Raw genomic sequence first — 25942 nt, 5'->3', positions numbered from 1 at the left:
AAGGATTATACGGATTGTAGACATGTATAATGCATGTTCTTAATTACCTTCAGCTTGCCCTGAAGTGGGCGGACACTTCCTGGTTGTTACATCAGCCAAGGGTACTGAGGCCAGAGCAGCTTCCCTCACTACACATAATGTTGAGCTCTCTTCTCTACTACAGCACATTCAGAGATTCAGGACACCGACGGGCACATTTACTTACCATGCCACTGAGTTTCACCGAAAGTGCATTGTCCAACGATAATGCACTGTGTCACGATTAACTAAGATACCCTACATGTTTTGCTTAACCGCTCTGGTCCGACAGAGTTCACCATCTTTTTTGTTGTGCATGTAAGTGCTTGGGGTCGTGACACAATTTGAATCTTTAATCCTGCACTCAGTCCAAATCAGCTGCCTCTTACAACGGCACGCCTCTCTGCATAAAAGATACATGGCGTACGGCGCAGTAATACAGGAAAAAGATAGGACATGTTGGTGCCGCAAGTATGCTGCACTGTATCGCTCCGTGCGCCCATTGACAGCCTATGGGGGACGTATTTATAGCCCCAAGCTTGCGCCCGTATATACATCCCCCAACGGTCGTATGAATGTAGCCTTAGGAATACTATAGACACTTCCTGCCAAGATGGATGTGTCAGCAGATGCTATAATTTTCCCCTCTTCCCAGGACAGTAAAGGATGGGTAGTACAGAGAACATGGACATGTTTGCAGAGCAGGATTAAAGAAGAAGCTGGAACAGTTTTGCCTCTCAGTGAGTTTTGATAAATGAGGCCCATAATAAGTAGAAGTAAATAATCAAGGCTGTTACCGTGAATGTATGGACTGTTGGCCAGATTCGCACAATCCAAAGGATACAGTTTTCTACCTGTAAAATTAATAGGCAAGTCTTTGTTAAATAAAATGGGAATAGGAGGATTATTCCTCATAAATTGCCTCAACCTATCAACATGATCATTTAATCACACATATAAATACCATCTGAACTGGGAACAAAAGCTGTAGTTAAGTCGTAGGCAACTGGTAAAACAATCAATGGATCAAGGACGATTCCATCTTCATTAAAGAAGTCTTCATAAGTCCATTCTTCATAATGATCTCTTTCACCTCCAAAACTGGCATTCTGCGAAAGGCAAACATAAGTTACAAAAGGTAAAATCTATAGAGGTGTTGTTTGTTCAATAACCTATGTTAACTTTATTACATACAAATAAGACATATACATATACTGAGCATATATATACATATATACATATATAGAGGCTCAAAGAAGGTATGTATGATGGGGGCTTTCTGGGCTACATGGTGAACATGTCAAAAAACAAGATGTAAACATGGCCTTATTATTGTATATTCGCAAGAAGCATTCACCACTTCTTTTCAAGGCTCTGATATGGTCTCTGAACAAAGGATATACGGTAACTCCAGTTTCAATTTTTTTTATTTTTATATAACAAGCGGGTGGTGGCGGCATTTCATTACTGGGGGAAGCTGTAACCAATGCATTTCCTACAACACGTTTATACTGGAGTCAATAGGTTTTCCCAGTGTTTTGTGCTATAATTTGATGCATCGGCTTATACTCCAGTATAGACAATGCTCCTTTATACAAAGCCTTTACACAGATCAAGAACTAGTAGAAGAAAGAGAAAAACATTGCAACTGAAAACAAAACTTACTTTAGTTATAAATCCATAGTCTTCAATTTCACATTGCCTATAAAGTTCCATGGCTACTTGAGTATATTTACATAATTCCAACGCATCGAGCAAGAGATCTGTTAATAATATAATATCACATATTGAAATAATTTACCAGTATCGTTAATAATCAAGGATATATTAAAACACTATAACATATATTTAAAGTCGCCTTCACTTCACTTTTGATATATGCACAAGATTAACTAATCAAATATTATGGCCATAATTATGCACGCCTCCTGCGTGATGTCATCGGGCTCCAGCACTGCGCCAGAGGCATTCATAATAATTACCCTGGAGCCTGCATGACCTACACAGAGCGCCCCAAGCAAATTACTATATTTTTTAAAAGTTCAACCATCAGCAATGTTTGCCACAAACACTTCAGGGAGTTTTATTCAGACTCGGTTCTAGATCTTACCTGGACTGCATATGGTGGATGCTTTGCAGGCGAATTCATAAATAACAGCAGGAAGATTCATTGCTGGAGGAATTACCATTGGAGTATTTGCCTCCAACATTTGGCAAAGTTTTTGGGAAACCAGAAAGAGTAATTGTGCAGTCTGAGCATTGCAGTGGTGTTCATATAAATCGCTGTAAAGAAACTAACTGTTAAAATACATAGAATCAATGTTTTATATTAGGTTTGCAAATTTGAGGCATTTAGAATACATGGGTACATTACGCTAAAAAAAAAAAAACCAAAAAAAAGCTAACCTAAGAAAGCTAAGTGATTTAAATGTGTGTATTTTTAAAAGGTTTCTATAAAGGAGACTGTCACTATCAATGCAAATGATATGCAAAATGACCTAAAAATTCACAGGGGTGAAAGTCACACTGGAATGTGCTAGAAGGCAAGTTCATCATCATAAACTACGGAGTGGCATCCACTCAGATATATCACATTGTTCATGTACAGGCAGTCTGTAGCTTTGTTCTTGAGTTAAATCACACATTTTTGGTCTCTGTGACAATTGGATTTTATAAAAATGTTGTGTTGTCATAAAAACAAAGAACAATAAAGCTTCATTACAGACACCTGTGATAACTGTTACAGCTGATCATTGTAGCCGAAGGCTAAAGTACAGTAAATTACCAACATCCAGAGGGCCATTTGTAACTAGGGGGTCGTCTGTACGCCGAGTGTTCTTAAGTAGGGGACTGTCTGCACATCCATTACATCAATTAAGCCAGGAAGTGACAATTCCAGCATGACTCTTATCTGCCTATATGACTCCTTACTTGTCATTTGTATAATGCCTTCAAAGATGTATTTCTACGTGAAGCAGGTTTGTAGTGGTGTATGGGCCTATATCCGCATGACACCACAAATTTGCGGCCATATATATTTACCCGATATTTTCGTGTGAATGCAGCCTAAGACTAACAACATAAGAAGCTTGTGCTGATGCAAACATTTTATGTAATGTAACCCAGCTATTCTCAGTTATTTTCATAATTTTAAAAGCAAAATATGGATTAAAATAAATAAAGCAAACAAAAAACAACTTACTTGACACCACTGTAATAGTAAAAATAAACGTTAAGTAGATACAATGCAGAATCATACCTGCATATCTGGAGCGCTTTTTCAACCTTTCCAGCGGTTAATGCCCTTAAAGCCAATTCTGCCCCAAGCTCCTGCTCTGTGACTTGCAAGAGTAAAGCGAGTCTATAAAGTCTAGACTCTGTTGAAGGCACTTTGTATTGCTTATCAAGAACCAAATTTTGTTCTTGTGTTTTATCAGATTTCGACTTGGATCTTGTAGTCTCATAAGCTATAATGTGCTCTTCTCGGAGCCGAGACACCAAGGAGCGGTTTTCATATTCTTCAAGTGAAAGGAATATATCAAAATCTTCCTACAAAATGCAAATTAAAAACATATATACTTAACAAGTGTCAATGTTTTTTTTATAGCAATAAAGTATTTTTCCCAACTGTTTATTCTGCATAGAGGGCATTACTGTCCTAGTAGGGTCCTAACTGTGTCTTGGATGATCAATTGGAAGTTGTAAAAGAATATGATTGCCATGATCTCTTCTGTTTTGGAAATGTCTTAAAGTACATCTGCCATCAGATTTACTGATTGTAGACTGCCTTAACTTACTTTCTCGTTATGTTTTCTAAGGGATGTTCTCATAGTTGTTGATTAGTTTTGCAACAGCCGGATTCTCGAAAAAAAATTACATTATAAAAATATGCAAGTGAGTCTGAGGCCCTTCAGTAACGTTCAACGTCATTTTTACAAAAATCTGGCTGTTCAAACTCTTGGCTCCTCCAACTCATATTCCATGCATGTCCCCACACTCCATATTCCCCCCTCATGTCGCCCTCTGTCTAAGTGTGATTGCAAGACTTGCAGACAGCCGGGTGAAGTCTCTGGCTGTCTACCAATGGGCGAGCAGGACCAGGGGAAATATTAAGAGTGAGGGCATGCATAGATTATAATATGGAGGAGGCAAGAGTTGCTACAGTAACATAATTTGCAAAATTTTAGAAAGTTCTTTTTCTGAGAATCTGGGTGTTCCAAAACGAACAAAAAACTGTGACATGCCCTAGAGCAGTGTTACCCAACCACCGGGCCGCGGAGCACCTGGTCCTGGGTCGAACTCTGAAAAAAAACGAAACAAAAACAATACTTCCCCTTCCCTACAGCTGCCTTCTTTCACTTCTCTTCCGCATTAATACACAGCTCTATTGCTGGTGCGCATGATGATTTAACATCATCGCAACAATAGAGCTGGGCAGGGAAAGGGGGAAGGTGAGTATTGGATTTTTTTTTCAGCTTGGCTGGCAAAGGGCGCATTCAGGGGGTGGCATGCTGCAGGAAAGGGGGCATGGGTGGGGCATGCTACAGAAAAGGGGACAGTATAAGTGGAGATGTACTTCTTCAGGATACAAGACAATACAAACTAGCCAACAGGGAGTTACGGTGGGGTGCGCAAACATACACTTTAGGCTAGACGTCACCAATGACATCTCAACTTGGTTTAAAAAATGTTTTAAAATTAGTGAAATAAATGTGGTTACAAGATAAAGAAATTTCCCAATATTAAAAACTCAATTACAGGCAGTCCCCGGGTTACATACAAGATAGGGTCTGTAGGTTTGTTCTTAAGTTGAATTTGTATGTAAGTCGGAACTGTATATTTTATCAATGTAATCCCAGCCAGAACTTTTTTGGTCTGTGTGACAATTGGATTTTAAAAATGTTGGGTTGTCATAAGAACCAGGATTAACAATAAAGCTTCATTACAGACACCTGTGATAACTGTTACAGCTGTTTATTGTAGCCTAGGACTAAAGTACAACAAATTACCAATATCCTGTGTCCGTTTTTAACTAGGGGTCCTTTCTAAGTCGAATGTTCTTAAGTAGGGGGCCGCCTGAATACTCTATTTGCTTTTCATTTTGAAAGTCATATTGAATTCTTCCCATACAAACAAGCATACCTGTAAACTGTGGATTGCTTCAAACATTTTTAAGTTTGTGTCACATTTCTCACTTTTCAGAAGGCTCTCTGCAAAAGGCAAGTGAAAGTATTTTATTATCGGCATTCATTTTTACAGAAATGGGTTAATAGAGAATAGAGAAAATCTGCTGCCAAAGAGGACAGTATTAAGATCGTTATAGGAGAGTCAAGAAAACTCCTATGTAAAACAAAAGTGGCTTTTTACACAAGGTGATGGATGGTATGTTTTTGCATGTGGTACCTTTGACCTACAGCACGTGGAACAAGAACCATCCAAGTTCATGATGTTGTCTGATGCCATGCCAAACACAATTCATATGAAGACAAAAGTAGATATTTATATCCCAAAGAGCAAACTTTATGGTGACAAACATCTACAATTTGCTATCAAATTCATGTATTCTTGGCCAGTAGTTGTATATTAAACAAAAACAAAACCTACATTGCATTGAATAATTCCCAAGTGTAGCAAAGAGAGCAACTAACCTTTCAGAACACACATATGGAATTTTAGAATATCAACAAGTGTTTTTGCTATCATTTTCTGATCTTCCTTGCACTACAAACAAAAATACATATACAAGTCAGTATTACAAACAAAATTTCTACCTTAACGGGCAGTATACCAAGTCAATATCAGCAGCAAGAAACCAGTTTTACCTGTTCAGAACTTCCAGGATTTTCTTGCAGTGCCATTCTTGCCCACAAAGACAAGCGTTCCACTGTTATATCGGTTTCAGTGGGAGAGATAGACTTCAAAAGATTTAGACATTCATCTCCCTGCAGATAAAATATTTTTATGAATGTGTTGCCACAACTTTCCATAGTCTGTAACCAATTTGCTTAAAACAGATGAGAACTGATTCTAGGAAGTATAACCCATGTTTTATAATCCTTACACAAAGATTTGCAGATATATTAAAGAATTTTTGATGGTAGGCTGTCCGTTGGCCGTTGAGTTTTCTTCTATGAAGAACAGTTTTTCTTAATTTCAGAAACATGAGCAGCCGTGTGAAAACTAACTTCTATAAATATGCTAATGAGGCGGAGACAACTCAGCTTACATCACTGGAGCGCCCAAACAGTAATTATTTATGCTGAAATTAAGAAAAACTGTTCTTCATAGAAGAGAACTCAACGGCCATGTAAGTTTGAACATTATTGTATAGGTCCTCCGTGGCACTTTTGGTTGGTAATAAAAATAACTCTGCCCTTTAAAATATATTCTGACCCAGCAATAAGTTGGCCCTTTTAACCAATAACATCATATTGAGGAATTCTCGTGTCAGTATACTCTAGGGAACTAAATACAACTTGCTTGTTATAGTAGCTAATATGTTGTGGCTACAAAGTATGAGAATGTCCTGCACTCTGTCCACAGCTGTATTACTGGAGTAAAAAGCCTTAGGCCGCATTCACATGTGTACATATGTCCCCCATAGACGGCAATGGCCGCACGGAGAGATACGGTGCCGTACATACCTGGGAAAAAGATAGGGCATGTCCTATATTTCTCCGTGTTACAGGCCTTGCGCTGTGGACCTCTATGGAGATGGGAAGGGTCACCACTTCTGCTCTCCATGGCACCGGACATATGCCTGCCTGACCGTAGCCGTATGGGCATATGTCAGGGTGAATACGCCCTTAGAGACACAGCAATGGTAGCTCTTGTATGGAAGCTCTGATCAATGGAATGGCTGATCTGTGTCCATCTATACTGTATATACATTACATTTTTAGGGCATAAGTCACCAAAAGATTGTCAAACTTACTCTTTTCATGTAAATTAGTTGCACAATTCTGAAAATGTACACCTCTACTGTAGGTAGTCGATAAGCCTGGGCAATTTTTAAAGCATCTTCAAGGGATGAAGGTGAATCCTGCTTTAAGATGTATTTAATCAAACCCTAAAAATGCAAGATAAATTATTATAAAACATTCAAATATTTACAAGCATTTACAACTAAAAAGTGCTTTGTGTCTCACCATAATTTGTTTATCATTTGAAAAATTAAAACCACGTATTCCATAGCCCCGTAGAAGTTTGTTCATCTCCATCAGTCTGTAGCTTTCTTGTAATAATTTTACTCTAAAAAGGACAAAAAACTTCAATAATTGGAGATGCTGTGATCTATTTAACATCCTCCACTAAATGACTTATGAGAAGACCTGTCATGTCAATAAAACACTATCTGCTTATACTAAAGCAAGAAGCTCCCTAGCCCTCCCCCAGTTCTAGAACTGTTTAATCTGTAGCTTTATCGGAACATACGAAAAAAATAGGAAACACTCCAGTAGGTGGTAGTCCGATTGATGGTCCTAGCTTACAGCAGTCAGGCGTATTAATGAGGGGGCTGTCCCCTTTCTTTAGCTTCTCTCCAGGGGGCACCCCTCTCATACCATATGCTGTTGGTGACTGCCAGACTCAATGCTGCAGTCACAGCCTCCTCAGACCCGCCCCCTCATGAATTCGCCGGACCGCTGTAAGCTGGGTCCACTGATCAGACCGCTATCTCCTGGTGTGTCTCATAGCTTATTGGTATGTTCCCATAAAGCTACAGATTTAACAGTTCTAGAACTGGGGGAGAGCTAGGGAGTAGCTTACTTAAGTATGAGCAGCTAAAGCGGTTTATTTACCCGACATTTCCTCTTTAAGGGCTCCATTTTCATAGGATCAAATAGGAATGATCTGTTAAAGATCAGCAGATCCTTCATAGGGCCCATTAAGAATGTTTTTAAAACTGTGTCTGTTTAACCTCTCTCAAAACAGACATAATTAAGCTGAAGTGAGCCATGCTGTGTCATAGAATTGCAGCTGTCACATAGACCTAGTTTCATGGATTGTCTTATGGGTCCTCTATTGATGTGTGTAACCTAGACTTCATTGATGACGTGTCAAACGAAGGTTTTAACTTTTGGCGCTTTACAGGTCTCCTTCACACTTAGCCCCGGCAACCCTGAGGACGTCACGCAGGTAAAAACATGTCAGGGGGATGTAGTGTTTCACCTTTTATTTGGCCATCATAGGACCTACTGAATACAGATTTAGTTAGGAATTACTAGTGGCAAAATCTACAAATGAATGTGTGAATGGTGTATGTGTGTCTTCAACAAAATAAACTGTGATTGAGGCTGGAGAATTCTCAGAAAAGATACAGTGGAGTTAGCAAGTGAGAGTGCTTATACTCCTACTACATATAAAAGGAGATTGATATTTACTAAATAACATCATTGAGAGAGTGTTAAAATGTATCACATCATTAGATACAATTGATGTACGTAGACTCAGGGGTGACACCTAGTGTCCCTAAGTAAAATAGCAACTATCTACAAACACCTCCTACTCATTTCCAGTGTGAAAGAAGTAATGAAGCAAATATATACATTGCCAAGAAGCTAAAATTCCCATCACACACCATTTAGTCCACCAAAAAAAAAAAAAAAGAGTATATATTCCTATAATTACTTTAACTTGAGGCCCTGATGATTGTAGATTTTTAGACCCCCTGTAGTGTCTCACAAATGAATTATGAAAATGTCTTTTAAATGAACAAATAAAGATTAACCTTTTATACACACGTAAGTGTACATGCCTTGACAAATGGGTTTCAGTGAGGTCCAAATTGGACCTTTTTTGTAAAAAAAACATACACTTGGTCCATTACATTTTTTTTCCTTACTTGGGATGATCCATCTCCAGATGCTGCTTCACAAGCTGTTCAACTGCATCACTCCAAGGCACTACAGCACCATACATAATTTGAAGTACTGCATCAAATATTAACTGTTTTGAAAATAGTGAAACTGCAAATTAGTTTGTGTATAACAAAATTAAAACTTCTGAATATTTTTCACACAATTAAAGAAAAATCTATGTAAACAAACTTGGAAAATGCAAGATTATTTGTATAAAATTTAAGGCAATGATTTACATAACCAAAGCATAAAACAGAATCTCAAAAATCCCATGGGTGCTAGGGCAGAGATAAAAAAAAATACAGTTTGCTGAGATTCTTGGGTTTATCAAACACCCATAAACCTTATACAAAAACCAGACCAGCCAGACCTAAGCAAGTATGTGTTATTTGTGTACAAATCCCCTCTGAGACCAATGACTGGCTGCAGGTGCAACCCTAACAACAAAATTAAATAATACCATTTACAAAATTCAAGATACTGCAACTCTAACAAACTTTCCAGCTTTCCAGCCAGTACACATGGACTAATTTCATCATATGTATCACTAAGATGCAAGGACTCCCATCCACTGCACTGTGCTGTGCTTGTTTCTATGGGATCTGACCAGCACCTGGGTCTGTTTCTACGGTCCAAGCACGTTCTTGTGCAGGAGGCCTTTGAGCCATTAATTCCAAGGATAGATACACCTTCATCCATAAGCATACATTATGAAAACATCAGGTTCTTAAAAGAGTTGGTTGTAAAAATGTACATTCCTCTTTACTTACATCTGTGTCAGACATACAGCCTATAACAGCTATTGCTTTGGCCTCCCATGCCGTTTCAAACAATGATGCAGAACGAGAACTGCAGCGCTCCAGCAAATCCTTTGGAAAATAAGGAAAGCAAGAAAAAATATGATAAACATCACAAAGTTTTACAACAATAATATAACTTTTTTATTTACCTTAATGTACTGAAGCAAAATGTCTTCCTCCTGAATGTTATGCTGGAGCATATAAGGTCTAATAACCTTTTCTAAAGTGGTTGGAATAAGTTCCGGAGCCAAGACTTTATCCAACATACGAAAGACAATTGTAGTTGTAGTTTCCTGTAAATGATATACAACAGTTTCAATGAGACAAAATATACAGGACATAAATAGATAAAAGGAAAATTGAGACAACAAATAGTACAACCTTTTCATATTCAGAAAGTGCAATTCTGCAGTTGTATTTCCGGTACAGATCCACCAGCTCTTGCAGACTTGTGACAAGCTTCATTAACTGCTGTACTTCTTCACAGTCGCCGTCTTCTTTCTTAAATATACAAAAAAAAATTAAATTACCCTCAAAAAGGCTAAAAGAATAAGATGTGCAGCCAACTATAAATAAAAAGGGAAGCATAATTGCAACAATGTCTCAATATTAACAACTTTAAGTTATTTTGTTAAGTAATACGTGTAAATTGTAAAATACAACACTCACCAGCGGTATCCAAACCCAAGACGAGGCAATCCCAAGGTCTGCCGGATTTTTAGAAATAAAATAAACCTCTGCCATTTTATACCCATTTTCGGGCCAGTTAGCCTAATGAAAATAAACATTTTAAATTAAAGCTAAATAAATTTACTGCATGCCACTGTGCCAACTCTATCATTATTATCAATTTTAGTTGATAAAGAGAATTACTATTTTCTCTTCGTGAAACCAACATGAACAAAAATTATACAAGAATGCTGATGTGATGTTACTGCTCAGTTTCTGCATACAAAAAAATGCAGACAAAGAACTTTGTTATCTAAAATAATGACTTCTACAATATAAGGCACAATATTTTCCCCACACAGTGTAAAATGACCCCATATATGTGCATGATGCACCATTTACATCACAGTCAAATCAACCAATTGCAGAGCAATTTGCGATTAAGGTGGTTTCAAATGGTTTTGTGTGCTGCGTTGTGTCTCAGCATTCAAAAAAAAAAAAAAAAAAAAAAAACACAACTGAAGGTTTATCATAGGTTTGAAAACATAACACCTGGATCCCCAGCCTAATCAGTGGGAAAAATAAAACAGACATCTATTGCTTTCCGTGATCCGCATCACTGAAAAACAATGGACAGGTTTCAAAAAAATTTCCATGGCGCAGTGAAAATAAAAAAAAAAAAAAAATAAAAAAAGACCAATGTGAAAATATCCATTGAAATAACTTGAAATAAGGCATCCTAAAGAAAAACACTGAACCATGGGGTACAATATATAGCACAGCTACCGTATATTAGCAACCTCTTTGTTTTAATAAATTCATTTAGAGAAATTAAAGTAAATTACCTTGTCGGTTAATTCTAAAGCCCGGGCTCTGTGCTCCAGCCATTTTGCCACAATTTTCTATAGGGGCAGAAAATAAGAATTTTATTACAAACATTTTCTTATTTATCAAGTGGTAGAAGCATAAGATTTTCTATAATACTTGAAGTACTGGTATCAATTTTTCATGAATTGGTTGAGACTTTACTTTTGAAATGTGATCACAAATAATGCATCTGGCTATAACAAGTTTAACAGTTATAAAATTGGAGAAAATAAGGGTGTCCATACACATGGGGTAGAGGGGTCATTAATAGAGGCTAACTAAGGTCCAGAGATACTGCCAGGCAATAAATATAAAATTACTTCTCTAACAATTCAGTCAAGAAGTGTATAAATTAATAAACAGTCAGCTGTAAGACATTCCTTAGTGCATGAAAATAAAATACCTGTCCTTTTGGCACAATTCTTCTTACAAATGGAATAAATATATTTTTAAACCAAAGACATAAGTCTTGTGAAGAGATATTAGCAGGGATTCTGCTCAGGAGATTCTCTAGAATATTCTCATCAAACTTGCTTTCAAACTCTGCCTATAAATGAAAAGTGAAATAGTAGTAATGAATAAAACCAAGCATAAAGAACATGCCAGTGTGTTTCCCCATCATTATACCTGATGCCGAAGCCAAAGATATTGTGCACAGGACAAATTCATCTCCTCCAGTTGAAAAAGTATATCCTTTAGAACATCATCGTTGTTCAAGAACTCTATCCAAGCAATACCACTAGATAAAAGAGGGAAAATCATTTTAGATGAAAGGGATTGTAAAACCCATTACTTTACCAAATGCAACCTCTTGATCCCCATATAAAAAATGATAAGCTCCATTCGGCAACCCCTACTGTTACCTCACCTGTGGTCTCTGCATGTCACTTTATTGAGGATATTTGTGCCATGTGCAGTAGAGCTCACTGTTCAGCCAGATCTACCTTGGCAAAAGGATACACATTGCTGGTCTCTGGGCTCTACCATTTCAGAGCAGACTAGGGCTACTGACTGTGGAGCTGGGGTTCACTGTATGTAGGACGATAGGTGGAGGTGAGTTGGCACACAGCAATCAGACTGGTGTGGCCTGACCAATTAGCAAGGAATTGTGTGGTTAGTAGGAAATTGCTGTGAAGTGTGAATCCTCTGGACCCTCCAAAAATATCCCAATATGTGTTGTAATCTGCACAATTATATTTGTGGTTAACCCTTCCTATCAACCTTTTTGGGGTAGAATTTAGGAGTATTGGCTGTTTATGGGACAACCACTTTAAAAAATAAAAAAACACTTTTAACGAGGATCTCAGGGATTGTGGTATTCAATCACATATCATTCGCTTAGGTCATCATCATCATAAGGCCAGCATGGACACACTCCACCAAACATGTAATAACAAGTGGCTATAGGTAAAACATTAAAAACTGAAAAGCAGTTTTAATGTTTATATATATATATATATATATATATATATATATATATATATATATATATATATATATATATATACTGTGCTTTCCTTGACACCACAACTACTGCTACTATCACATTGTTGTGGTGGTGCTGGGTGTCAGATCCTAACCAACACATAGAGGCAGACCTGTCCTATCCAGGAAAACCTCTTTGATGTATACATTTTCCCACTAACCTAAATTTATCAGGTCCAAAGGCACCATAAAAAGTAGTTAATCTTGCTTGAGCTCTCAACACCTAAAATAAAATCAAGACCAACAAAATTAGATGCAAATTCAGAATGTCATCTGAGATCTCTAAAACCCAATTTATAAATTACATCTGTAATAGAAACTGGATTCTCATCTGATATAGGTGGTAAAATTTTGTCCTCTTTTCTCTGAATCTGAAAGAAAGAATAACAAAAATATTGGAAAAAATGGTACTTTTCAAAAGTCCACTTCTCAGACATGAGACTATTTAAAAAAAACATCTTGCGTAAAATAACTTACTCTGGTCTTTGAATAATTTAGCATCTCAAATGTTGTCTCATAGGTAGGCCATGGGGCATTGACACAGTACTGGACCACAAAATTGTCATCCTAAGCAAAAAAAAAAAAAAGTATAAAGTTTTAAAATTAAAATTGTGATGACAGCAAAATCAGGGATCAGAATGGGATAAAGAATAAGAATATAGTACAGTATAGCTACCTTAATTTTATGCAAATTTCCTTTAGCCTCATCCACAAGTTCTTGCCAGAGGAGTTGGCCGTAGCTGCCGACAGATGCTGATGCCAGTTTCTCTAGTACAATATTCAGCTTCACTTTATACACAAGCTGTTCAAATAAATAAATAAATCCTTTCATGAAAAATTCAAATGCATCTGTATAGCCCCCTGCAAATTAGTTTAAGGATCCGAGCAATCCCTGGCCATTGTTACAAGGTAAAAGGAGATCATTCAAGAGAAATAACTGACGAGCAAACATTGACTACAATTGACTGTAGTGTAGGATATCAAGAGACAATTTGAAGAAGGGTGTGTATTATGCGGTCTAACTTGCAGAAAGTGACGGGTATTCTCATGGTATAGAACAGTGATGGCGAATCTTTTACAGACCAAGTGCCAAACTACAACAAATGCCCACTTATTTACCACAAAGTGCCAACACAGTAATTTAAGCAGTAACTTGTAGCTCCCTGCTTTGTTACAGCTTTCAATTGTATCAGTGTGCTGAGGCTGCAAATCCAGTAGAAAGCTACCCTCCAGGGTCCCCTGAACAGGAACAATTGCTGAGCCCGGTGAAGTAGCTCCAGTGATAATCCAGCCCTGGCCACAATTTATCAGTCCCACACTTTAAAAAAAAAGCACTAATCGTGGCAGGTCCTGGGTGTCTTAGGACTGCATGAGGAGGCCTTGATGCCTGACAGATGAACTTGCACTGGGGTTATGGCCTTGTGCAGACAGAGATGGCTACGAGTGCTTCCTCTGGCACCCGTGCCGTAGGCCCACTACCAGAAGAATTAAAATGAGGGAGGAAGTATAAAAGGAGAAAGCTAGGACTCCTGAATTATCAATGTTGTTTTGATGGGTTAACAAGGTACAATAGGGAGAGGGGGCATTGCAATAACTACAATTCCCAACATGTACAAATTTGGACAGTTAAGAGAAGGGCCATAAAAGGGGAACTACAACTCTCATCACTTATAGTACGTAACGGTCTCCCATTGTATGTGTCTATGTGCAACAACCCTGCCGATGCATAGGATAGGTAGTTGTTTCAAATAGTGTCCTCTCCATGTTAGGAGCTGTTAGGGAGACTGGCCATCTCTCTAGGAGATCTTCAAAAGTTAAGAACTTCGTAATTGCAGCTGTAAGTCGCTGCCTGGTAAGACAAGACTTAACATTTAAAATGTTATTAACCAATGATATCCTTTGTACCATTATGAAGCAAGCAGGTTGGAGGGTGCTGCCACCTGACATAGGTAGTATAAAAATCCCTGGGAGGCGGGAGCACATGGGAGAAGCCAGATCTCATAGTCAGAGACTCCATCTTGGAGTAAAAGTCAGCAAAGTAAATAGAGAAGTGTGCAGCACCTTCCTGTGTTGCACCTGCCAGTGTCATAATACCAGAATGCAAAAGGTGTCTCAGGAGACTAGGCTACAGCAGAGGTCCACTGCCCAGAATCAGCTCCATCTTACCCATCCAAGCTTGAAGTTATTACCAAGCTGTGAGCAATTCTTCCTGTGGACCAGCTATCTCTTACCATCTTTCTAGCCTGCTGAACCTGCTGCTGTTGATGTTAGGCCATTGCCTGCTGTTACAATTCGAATAAAGAACCGTGAGTGGATTTGCACAATGTGCCTCCGTGTGATCCCTGGATCAGGCTGCTTAACCATCACGAGCTCCCCATCCTTCATCACCCAGGGATTCCCATATAAACCTCAGTGGTTGCCCCATGGAGAATCCCCCTTCATCAGCCTCTCCCTCCATCTTTTCTTGCACACATCACCTGCTGGAGAACTGCCAGGCTGTAGGCCCGTTCTCCTGTCCATATACCAAGCACCGTGACCACAGTGTGCCAAAGGTCGCATAAGCCAGCCACTCCGGTATTCTGGGCCTCGGCAGACTACACCCACTGAAAAAAGGTTAGGCCCCGATTGGGGATGTTGCATATGTTATAATGGTGACATCTTTACGGGCCCAGTTGTTTCCACTTTCCACTCTGGGCGAATCCGAGACTCTGGCTTCTGTAGAATGGAGGAATACAGGCTCCCGCGCCCCAAAAAGATCCTAGGCCGTATACCTCCAGTGTGAAACAGCATATAGCTCGCTGAGTGAATAATTAATAAGTTGGAGGGATTTACTGCTAAATGTAGCTTTGTATAGAAAAATCAAAAATTCTGATATTGAAATATTTAATTAAAGGGGAAATGGGATAATATTTTTTAAGGCCCCGAACTACATGAAACTATTAAAGAAAACTTATTTTATGTGGGCCGTTGTATACAGAAATGGTGAAATTCTGTTTAAATGAAATAAAACAATTACAGTTAACCCCATACTGACATGTGACATAATACTACGTCACATGCCAGGTACATGGAGAGGGTTCACGGGTTGAGCCCTTTCCACAGCCTAGGTAAGTCTTTGCTGCATATTTGCAGCAAAGGCTTACTGGTAACACCCACGATCGGTGCCAGTGGGTGTACTCCACATCCAAAACAGATACTTTACATACCAAAAAGACAAGAGGATGTGTATTATTAAACTTTATTTGAAAAAAAATGTTTAAAAACAATTAAAAACCCAATCTGGGTGCAGGTACAAAGAATCTCCCCAGAAAAAGACCTAATAGGTAGCTAGTTTTATATCAGAGATAGTGACAGATGAAAACCCAATAAAGCAAATCACCCAGTAAATACAGATACATACAAGTGATGAACCAAGTATACAGTTGCTATATTGGTAAATACATGGTGATATTACCGTATATAGAGGTCTTGAAAGGGGAGAGCTGGTGCCCCACGCGTATCGCCCGTCTTGCGGGCTTCGTTAGGGGATGCCGGCACATAGGAAGTAACCAACTTATATACTGTAGCCCTGGTGTCCACAGCCCGCCCAGCCCCAAATCACGCCCAGTTCAATGAAGGATATGATGTCTCATCCGGGTATGCGCTGTGGATTCAAGCAATGTCGGTAAAAGAAAAAACCAAGGTGGCCGTGCGTTCCATAGAACCGGAAGTGGAGCACGCCGAAGATAGACCGTGCATTTCACATGCCCGGAAGTCAGAACATAGCGTTCCTTGGGCCGAAGAGTGAAAGTAATTTACTATCAAACGATCAAATATGCCTCAAAGACCGAGAGAAGATAGCTCTCGGTCAGCCAAAACCCAGAGTACATGCATTGCTAAAAGTAAAGAATAAATAAATGTAAATATGCATGAGACACCGCCTAATGTGATATCATCTGAATGAAAAGAGTACATAAAAATGCACAATTATGAACATTCAAATGACATAGTACACAACGGCACGAAGGTATTTGATGTGGCGGCGTCTTTGGGTACAGAGAAAACACGAAAATACAGTACAATTGGCGTCAGAACCATGGAAACCCAAACGGTGAAAGGGAACATTATGAGGCAAGTCACAGGAAAACCGCAACCACGGAAGACGTTCCAATGGCACAGTATATAACGGCACGAAAGTATAAAGTTGAGCGGCGCCTATGAGTGCAAGGGAAACACAAGAATATAATGCAAATGGCTTTGGAACTATAGAGAACCAGACGGCGAAAGATAGTAATATGGGGTAAATCGCAGAGTATAGTATATCAACACAGACAAAAATATATGTGTAAATAGTATATTTATAGAAATCGCCATTGATAAAAGTATGGTCGAATACTTCACATATGGACGATGCCGAATCGCCTGACATAGAAATGAAAAAGAATAATCGACATAGCAACAGCCAAAAATGGCTATAGAGCATAATAGAGTGAATATATATAAAAACTGTAAACATACCATTAATAAATTGTGAATACCCATAAAGAGCATGTTGTGTTACATAGAGCTATATAATAAAAACAGGTGTTCTACCAGCAATGAATATCCATGGCAGGGAAAGTGAAGTATAATTCATACATTGTTATAGGTAAGAATAGATAGAAATATAAAAAGTATATAAATAAATAGACAAGATAAAGAAAACGTAAAATATATAAACCCTAAGAAGCACCCTGATGACAGATATATATTATTCAATTATTGAACCACTAAAGTGCAATGTCTAAAGTGCTAAGGTGCTAAACTGCATTATAGAATGAGAAAGTCAGACAAGAAGGAAAATGGAGGGAGAAAAACAACCCTTTAGTATATATATCATAGAGTCAATACTATACGGTTCTTGCATCCGTGAATTTTTTTCCTGCTTCCCAGTACACGGCATAGAATAATAACTACTACCATTTTGAAGTGTAGAAAATAAGCCATAACACAGCTCTGTTCACGGAATAGATTTTTGAAGGTGGGGAGTGAAAAATAAAAATGGCAAAAATGAAAAAGGGCTGCAGCGTTAAGGGGTTAATGTGTTATTAAAAAATAAAAAATATTTTATCTGTACCTCAACATCAAGTCCGAACTGGATTGCAAAATTTTCAGCTTCTTCAAACTTATGTTTATGCAATAAGCGACTCAACCTGGAGAAAAGAAGAAATACAGATTTATAAGGACAGTTGCTTTGAATGCCAGCCTCTGCCATCGAGAAATGTCAGCAAGTTCATTAACCCCTTCAAGGCTAAGGGTTTTATTGTGTGTGTTTTTTAAGTTTTTCTTCAAAGCTATATGAGAGGATGATATCTTCTGAACAAGTTATACTTTTCTAGTGGCACCATTTAAATTCCAAATGTGATGAAATGGGCAAAAGAAATGAAAAAATTAAAACCACAGGTGCACCATATTCTAAAAGGTAGAATTGAGAGGACATCTCTCCTTTATTCTTTCAATCACTACGACTGCAAAGATATTTTGACACCTGTTATTTTATCTTACTCCTGTACGGAGCCGTGCAAGGTGTTATTGTTTGCAGAAAGGGATGGCTTTTTCATTTATACCAATTTTTTTATTTTTACTATTATTTCAGCTCCCTAGGGTTCAAGTACCCTTAGTCTGTGGCAACTCTCTACGCACGTAATGGGGATCAATATGCGGCCGCTCCATTGGTCCCCACAGCGCTGTGAGGACAGGTTGTCTAGCCATGCACGGGAGAATATAGGACACGTCCCATATTTTGCTGTGTTGCGGCGCTAGCCCTGCTCTGCTCTATGGAGATGGGAGGTGTGAGCAGTGCTCATCGCTACTCCTCTCTAGTGCGCTGACGCGTGCCTGCCGGGCCTAACACATTTGTATGAATGTACCCTTACCGATATTTTACAAATACATTTACACATTATACAAGGCGCCATGATAAATGTTTCAAACATTCTGTATATTTTTTATATGAACAAATATACCTGTTCTCGGGTAAAGCCTCTGTTAAACATCTCATTGCAAGAACTGAGACAGGAGAATCTGAAGACCTGAAAAGAGTCATTTAATCATAAATTACATGAATTTAAAGCAAAGAGCTGAGAAATAAATGAATGAATGAAAATTTACCTTTCATGACTGTCATAGATTCCCTCAAGAAGATATATTGTGTCCTAGTAGAAAGAAGCATCATACATGTACATAAGCCTTCATAGAAATCCCAAAACAGTCTTACAAAATTAGCAGTAGAATCAGAATGGTCTCTTTTCCTACACCTTTTTGGTGAAAACTCATCTTCATGTGATGCCATATTCTGAGAGCTAAAACATTTTAATTCTTCAAAAGTCAATACATTTTTGGGAGGCATGGAGCACAAAAAGGATAATTTTGGAATCATTTTTTGTTTTTATCTTTGGTCTTCACAGTACTGAAAACCTACCATCAGAAATCCAGCTATTAAGGAAGATCTGATTGCGGGTTCCTTGTAACCTTTGAAACCCTAACCTCTCTTAAACTGCACTTTATCTAGCTAAAATGCAAACTTGCATGGAGCAGCCTCTCCGGGGAGCAGAAGCAAAGGCTACCCCACGCCCCAGTAGCCTCTGAAATCCCTCCCTATCTGCTTGTCTTCTTGCTACTGCGCCCCTGGCTTCTTCAGAGATCTGTGCATACGCAATAGGTCTGGCTTCAGTGCCAATGGGAGCGCCGCTGTGCGTGTGTGTAGTTACATAAGGTAGCAATTATAAAACGAAAGTTTGATTTGCGTACCCACAATTTTATTTAGAGCGTCTCCGAAACTTCTAGATGAAGCATATCTAGAGAAAATTTTAAGTAAAGTAAAGACTTACCATAGTAATACCAATTTGAACAAGAGTGCAAACATCTGACACTTCGATTGAATACAAGTGATTCATGGTCGGCAAAGAATATACTGCAAGGCTTCTCATCTTATAAAAAGACAATAAAAAAGGATAAATCAAATTTTATAATTGTAGTTCCTATAAAGATCTGTACAGATATTGCGTATGAGTCAATTTTGTATGAAATGTGGTCTTAATCTGGAACATTTACCTGCTTTTCATTGGGAAACGTCAAAGCTATAAGTTTAAGATTAGTATCTCTTTGCCTGCAATAAAAAAGGCAAATAGTAAATGCAAGTAAAAGTGGCAATAAAAACTTAGTAAGGATACAATATAAATATAAAGGTTTATTCAGACGGCCGGAATTGTGGCCAGAATATGGGCACTATAGAAGTCTATGGCTCCTGGTCACAGTGTGGTGAACACACGATATGTCACGGCATCGTGAGCAAGTCGGGTGGTCATGCCACAAAATGTAGGACATGTACTATATTTTGGCAGATTTGCCACTCGTCTGCCTACAGAGGGAGAAGGGGTGAGCAGCACCTCGCCCCTCCAGGTCCTGTGCTTGCCAGGGATCTAGTCCGAGTGAGCATACGGCTGTCTGCATGTACCCCAATAGCATGCTATAAATAACAATACAAAGCATATTACTAAACAAATACCGGGTAACAGAAGATGAAGAATCTCCCTCCGTTGTTAACAAAAAATCCGACAGATGACAAGAAGGCCAGTCCCACACCAAAATCAATGTGTAAACATCCCATACACTTAAAATGCCCTGAAAAAGATTCAAAGACATCAAGTAGTACTTGATAAATATTGTAATTAAATAATACAGATTGCTGACAAAAAAAAATAACAAAATAACTGGTAAGCATGTAAATTTGTTAATACACACAAAAAATGTTTTGTAAAAACAAGATAACGTTAATTCTTACCTCTTCATCCAAAATAAACAGTAGGTTGTCAAGAACTTGAAGTTTTTTTGCACCTTATGAAAAATAAATTATTTGAAATTAAAGGGACAAAGTTGTGTTTAATGTACACTTGTCAATATGACTATGATGTGTAATCTGCAGGCAAAATGTAATGGAGCAAAAGGAAATAAAGCAGATCTAAGATTCAGAAGCCTTATGCACACAACACAAACAGCAGCGAACTCACTGCCCCCATAAACTTCTATTGTGCATGGTCACAGCACAGCAATAGATCTATATCTCAATCTTCTCAGCTCCTCTTGCTCTAACTAGCTATTTGCAGATAACATTACATTTGTATAGCGACTGCTACAAACAAGCTTTACCTCCGGTGGTGCACAGATGCGCGCACAGGAGGAGGGAGTGTGGAACTGGCTGCAGATCACAGGGAGCTGAACACGCATGCGCGGCCAGGGAGGGTACAGTCTACATGTCGTTTCCCAGGAGATCAGGTAGTATAAACAAAAGCTAACCTTATAAGTTCAGATTTCATTATGTCTAAAAGTACCTAAAATCGCTGATAACATTGTATTTATGTATTGAGCTACTTTTGTTTGTCTGCAACCTGCAGGGCAATGTCTGCCACCTTACAACCCCTTTAATAATACCTAGAATCATACTGGAATCAGCCAGATTTTGAACAGCAACATCTTTTTTGGTAGGATCCATCCTCCATTTTGAGAGAGCATTGTCGCCTCTTCCCTAGAAGGGTATGAACAAAGTATTTTTTTTCAATGGTTTTATAAAGCAACAGATATCATTATCATAATTCGGCTCATACTGTTATTCAGCTCAAGTCAAATAAACAATAAAACAAGAGGTTGATAAACACAAGTCACTGTTGTTAATTCAATTTAATTACTGTATACTATAAGTCAGAAATTGTAGCAAAAATGAAAGAGAAATTGATCACACTTTGAGAAGTTTAGTTACTGGTCAGCAGCTACTCAATAGTTTACTTTAGTCGTATGGACATGTAGCCCAATTCTGTAATCATAAATTGGTAAAGGCATGCTTAGACTTACCCCTATGACTAAATGGATATCACTTGTCAAATCACCAATTAACATGCTCAAACTACCCTCTGTGTGATATTCTTCTGTTGAAATAAAGCAGGTCTTTATTTTTCCTTCAAGCTGTCAATAAAAACAGAACAAGTCTGATTAACACTTTTCAAGAGATACATCTATTGTAATTACTTAAGACATTACAAGAATTCACCTCTTTAGCAGCACTGATGTCCATACTTTCAACAGCTGAAAAAATAATCACAAAAAAATCACAATATAGACAGACTACCAAAAATATCAACTGGCACAATATAATCGTAACAGGCCACTTCGCTTGTGAGAAGTTATATAAATAATCTCGGTGATGTCTTGTGTCGGAATGAGTGATGCATGTATGAGGTAATTGGAATAATTAAGCTGATATCCTGCAGCCCATGAAGACGGATATACAAGAACATGAATAGAATTACCTCCGTGGCAGAAGGCCAATTTGCGGACTCTTACAGAATTGTACCGGGGTTGGGGCTAAGGAGGGAGGGATGGGGGGAATGTTTTTTTGGGATTTGTCCTCATTGTTGTAAATGGAAAAGGTGATGGAGTTGTTTCAATAAAAAGGATCTGATTTACAGGCCACTTCATTCAAACTTTATTTATTCACCAACTTATTTTTACAGAAAAAAGAAAATATTATTAAAAAAAGAGAAAAAAAGAAAGCCCAAAACTGACTTCCCAATTCTAACTCTGCAAAAGACTTTCAGAATACAATATGAGATCACAATCATTATGTACACAACAAAATTGTAACAAATTCACTTAATATGCAAGAAAAAAAAAAAAGAGGATAATATAGATGTACACACCATCATTAATCCGTGCAATATGGAAGTACATGATACAATAAAGTCCTCCATTTGTCAAAAGAAACATATGATAAACACCTAAAAGAAAAACAAAAACCAGTAAATGGAATTATGTCAATATTTTTCAACTGCATAAATGAATGATGAGGGGCTTGCCATAACCAAACACCCCTCCAACCAGTATCATCATTACAGGTAGACAATAGCGTTCATGGAGGAGGCCTGCATATAGTAATTTGAGTAGTTTTATGCTTGGGCCCCAACTCACCAAAAGTGTCGCAGGACATGGGATGTCATCAGAAGTCCCAAAAGGGGTTGACCCGAGTATCATCATGGCAGAAGACGAAGGTTTATCAATGTTCGGGTACATTCACACACTACGGCCGGGCGGGCATACAGCTGCTGACCAGTATCTTCTTCATAGGAAACAGTGGCGCACACACAGCTGTCTGGCACTGTACTGCTGCCAGGCCGCCACTGCTGTCTATGGGGACGTATATGGGGCCGCATATACGTTCCCCAGACAGTCGTGTAAATGAGGCCCAAGTTAGGTATGGGCAAACCTATTAAGAGATTGTACTTGCACCAATGAACTTTGTCGCTTAGTAAAGATATTTCCAGTGATGAATGGTAAACTAAAGGGAAAGCCAATTGGATATTGCAAACTAATCATAATTTACAGTGAGCAGGAATCCATCAATAAGATCTGGTTCCTATTAATGGGCGTCACTAAAGAGAGAGATGTGAAGGGCAGGAAAAGGACAAACATTTTTTTTTAGTTTTTATAAAACTAAGGAAAACTTGCAAATAAAATGTATCAGAAAAATGTATTACAGATGGCAGGAAATGAGGTTAAGAATACCTAAAAACACCTAGAATTATTGTAAGCTGGGGAGGCTACATTATCTACCCTGTGTGACAGCATCTGCTCTTATATAAGTACATGTCACACAGGGTAGATGCATGCCAGTTTTCATGTCTAGTAGAGATTTAAGGGACTAGATGGGTACCATCTAGTAATAGCAAAGCTTAATTGACAGTAAATAAATCTGAAATGAATACAAAATAATGTCCCTCTCAGAAAATGCATTTATTAAAAAAAAAAAAGGATAAACTGTATGCAAACCTTCATCTAAAGCATCCTTTTCTAGAAGAAGTCTTCTAAATGTTTGCTCATTACTTTTCTGTGCATTCTGCACCAATGTCTAAAAGAAGAGACACTTAATAAATCTCAAAACTCAACTGGTACAGGTGTCTCCAAGTTATGCACCCTTGTCCAACAATAGAGAGTGGCTTTTCCAAAATGCAACATGGTCAAAAATGCGTCACTATGCACATGGGCACATTTGCAGTCAGATAAATGCTATGATTTGACATGATAAATACCCCAGTGGGTTTCTAAATAAAAAAAAATAAGTGACAGAATTAACACCACCCAAGTGCCATTGCTAAAGGGAGAATTCAGAATTAAAATGCACCCGAATTCTTCACTGCACTGATTTAACAAATTCTACTCAATCTATGCTTAATGATAAATCTGACACAAATTTGGATCTTATAAAATCATATAAAAGATGAAAAACAACATATATGCATGTTTTTGGTACACATTACATCAAAGTTTCAGTGCATTTTCCTTACTGCCCATAATATTAAGGTTGAAAATGGGGAGGATGCCACAATTATTATATGCTTGAGACCCATTTGTGCCTCAATTTCTTATATTCTAAAATATATAAAAGGAAACAAAGCCAAACTTGAATGCCTACTTTGGTCATTAGGATCTGTCTAGAATGAACGTGTATAAGATGAACGTTGCCATTTCTCTCGCCCACTAATAGAAATCGTCCTTCAAAGCAAATGCCAACAACATCTACTTCAGTATCTGCAACAGTAAGAAAAAGAATCTTTATTGATATGTCAAACATAAAAATATTCTATTCACTGTACAGAAGTTATTAAATAATACATTAAAACTCCAAGCACAAGAAAAATTCTTATTCGTTTGATGACACTTTATAAACATATCACCTTTCAATTAAATTTGCCAGAATCAGCATTCCAATGCGTGTACATGAGTAGTAAGGGTTCATTCACATGGACGTATGGGGACGCATGTATGGCCGCAAGCTTGCGGCCGTACATACGCCCCCGCCCCCCCCCATAGACAGCAAAAGGTGCATGGAGCGATACGTTCTGTACACAGGGAAAAGAAAGGACATATATTTCCTTGTGTGCACAGCCGTACGCATCTCCGTGCATCTCTATGGAGAGGGAAGGGTCATCTCTCCTCCTCTCCAGCACACCGGCTGGTCAGGCTCACGTTTGTGGGAATGTAGCCTTACACTGTTTCTGTCAAAGTGCAAGTTGTATTCTTTATTTCCTAGAAACTTTCCTCTCTGTATCATGTGTCATTTGGAGTCCTCAGGCCACATGGTGTAAAGTTAGCTGATGCAACCCTTTGCTATTGCATGGATCTTATATTATCTGAGACCATAGCAAGCTTCTGTCTGGCTTGCTAGTAAGATGAAATCTAGCAAAGATTTAAGAACCCCAGATAAACAACTTATCTGTGTAGAGTTCGTAGCTTCTCCTCTGGCTGCTACTGCTGCCTCAGGAACTCAGATTCTGTGTCTCAGTGTGCAGCTCAGTGTGAGTGAGGTCCTTACTGACTGCAGGGGGCAGAGCTACAGAGAAACTCAGCAAGCACGGCCATCACACAGGAATCTAAGATGCCGGCCCGACCCCAAGTCAGAAATTACAGGGCTGTGTCTAGGGGCAACTGAAATTGTGTACACCAGGACTGATAGATAAATGTGAAATGCTGTATTTTTGTTCATAACATTGAATTAGAGAATGTGGTATTTTGTTCTCCTGAATACGTTTAAGAAACTTGTCTTCTTGGGAATACCCCTTTAAGGCCATAATCTAGTGGATAGAGGTGCTGCATCTCTACGACAGGTAGAGAGTAGACGTTGTGAGTTCAGATCTGCGCAAAAATAATATTTAATTGAATAACATGAAATAATTTAGAGACTATGTCAGTGAAAGCTCTGGGAAATGTAGAAACACCATATATAAACAGTTCATGGTATTTCCCTAATGACGTGGTCCCTGCTCTCCTGCTGGCCCAACACATCTATTCAAAGGATTCCCTCCCCGATGTCTCCTCGGAGGATTCCTCTGCAGACAGCTACTAGGATTCTGTAGAGCAGCACAAGTCATTCAGTACCAAAAATGACAGAAACCCGATATTGAACCGTTCCAAGTATCAAAGTATCAAACAAGTACCAATGTTTCTATGCATCATGCAATCCAGAGCAGCACTGCAAAAATAGCTTGATATACATTAAGGGAACCTGTCAGCAGAAATTGACCTAATAAACCATTACCATGTTGCCAAGCAGCTAAATGCCTTCCAGATCATGCTAGTTTCAAGTTTTAGTGTGGTGGCATCATCCAGAAAATCAACTCCGAAGTGAGATGTAAATTGGTAGTATAAAGTCAAGGAGATTTTTTTTTACCAAAGTCAAGC

At 38.4% G+C, this 25942-nt stretch overlaps 1 protein-coding gene across 1 annotated transcript in view; it reads right to left on the bottom strand.

Moving 5' to 3' along the window:
• KNTC1 (kinetochore associated 1) overlaps window positions 1-25942 on the bottom strand; it is a 67740-nt gene that overhangs the window by 35650 nt on the left and 6148 nt on the right. Inside the window, exons 4-38 of the mRNA XM_072143999.1 lie at window positions 24177-24292; window positions 23534-23612; window positions 22408-22485; window positions 21759-21793; window positions 21563-21673; window positions 21146-21239; window positions 20499-20551; window positions 20223-20338; window positions 19769-19823; window positions 19546-19644; window positions 18827-18870; window positions 18682-18747; window positions 17793-17868; window positions 13374-13499; window positions 13175-13264; window positions 13003-13068; window positions 12859-12920; window positions 11840-11951; window positions 11616-11759; window positions 11191-11247; window positions 10346-10447; window positions 10058-10177; window positions 9826-9969; window positions 9647-9745; window positions 8861-8964; window positions 7167-7269; window positions 6953-7087; window positions 5841-5960; window positions 5667-5739; window positions 5161-5228; window positions 3278-3567; window positions 2129-2301; window positions 1684-1781; window positions 983-1127; window positions 816-872 (exon numbers count right to left, since the gene is read on the bottom strand). Coding sequence (XP_072000100.1) covers window positions 816-872; window positions 983-1127; window positions 1684-1781; window positions 2129-2301; window positions 3278-3567; window positions 5161-5228; window positions 5667-5739; window positions 5841-5960; window positions 6953-7087; window positions 7167-7269; window positions 8861-8964; window positions 9647-9745; window positions 9826-9969; window positions 10058-10177; window positions 10346-10447; window positions 11191-11247; window positions 11616-11759; window positions 11840-11951; window positions 12859-12920; window positions 13003-13068; window positions 13175-13264; window positions 13374-13499; window positions 17793-17868; window positions 18682-18747; window positions 18827-18870; window positions 19546-19644; window positions 19769-19823; window positions 20223-20338; window positions 20499-20551; window positions 21146-21239; window positions 21563-21673; window positions 21759-21793; window positions 22408-22485; window positions 23534-23612; window positions 24177-24292 — 3510 coding nt within the window. The remainder of the gene's footprint in view (window positions 1-815; window positions 873-982; window positions 1128-1683; window positions 1782-2128; window positions 2302-3277; window positions 3568-5160; window positions 5229-5666; window positions 5740-5840; window positions 5961-6952; window positions 7088-7166; window positions 7270-8860; window positions 8965-9646; window positions 9746-9825; window positions 9970-10057; window positions 10178-10345; window positions 10448-11190; window positions 11248-11615; window positions 11760-11839; window positions 11952-12858; window positions 12921-13002; window positions 13069-13174; window positions 13265-13373; window positions 13500-17792; window positions 17869-18681; window positions 18748-18826; window positions 18871-19545; window positions 19645-19768; window positions 19824-20222; window positions 20339-20498; window positions 20552-21145; window positions 21240-21562; window positions 21674-21758; window positions 21794-22407; window positions 22486-23533; window positions 23613-24176; window positions 24293-25942) is intronic.

This window comes from Engystomops pustulosus, chromosome 1 (assembly GCF_040894005.1).
Source record: "Engystomops pustulosus chromosome 1, aEngPut4.maternal, whole genome shotgun sequence".
In the NCBI taxonomy this organism is placed as follows: Eukaryota; Metazoa; Chordata; class Amphibia; order Anura; family Leptodactylidae; genus Engystomops; species Engystomops pustulosus.
Note: the sequence above shows the minus strand (reverse complement) of the source record. Positions and strands in the feature narration are given on the sequence as shown.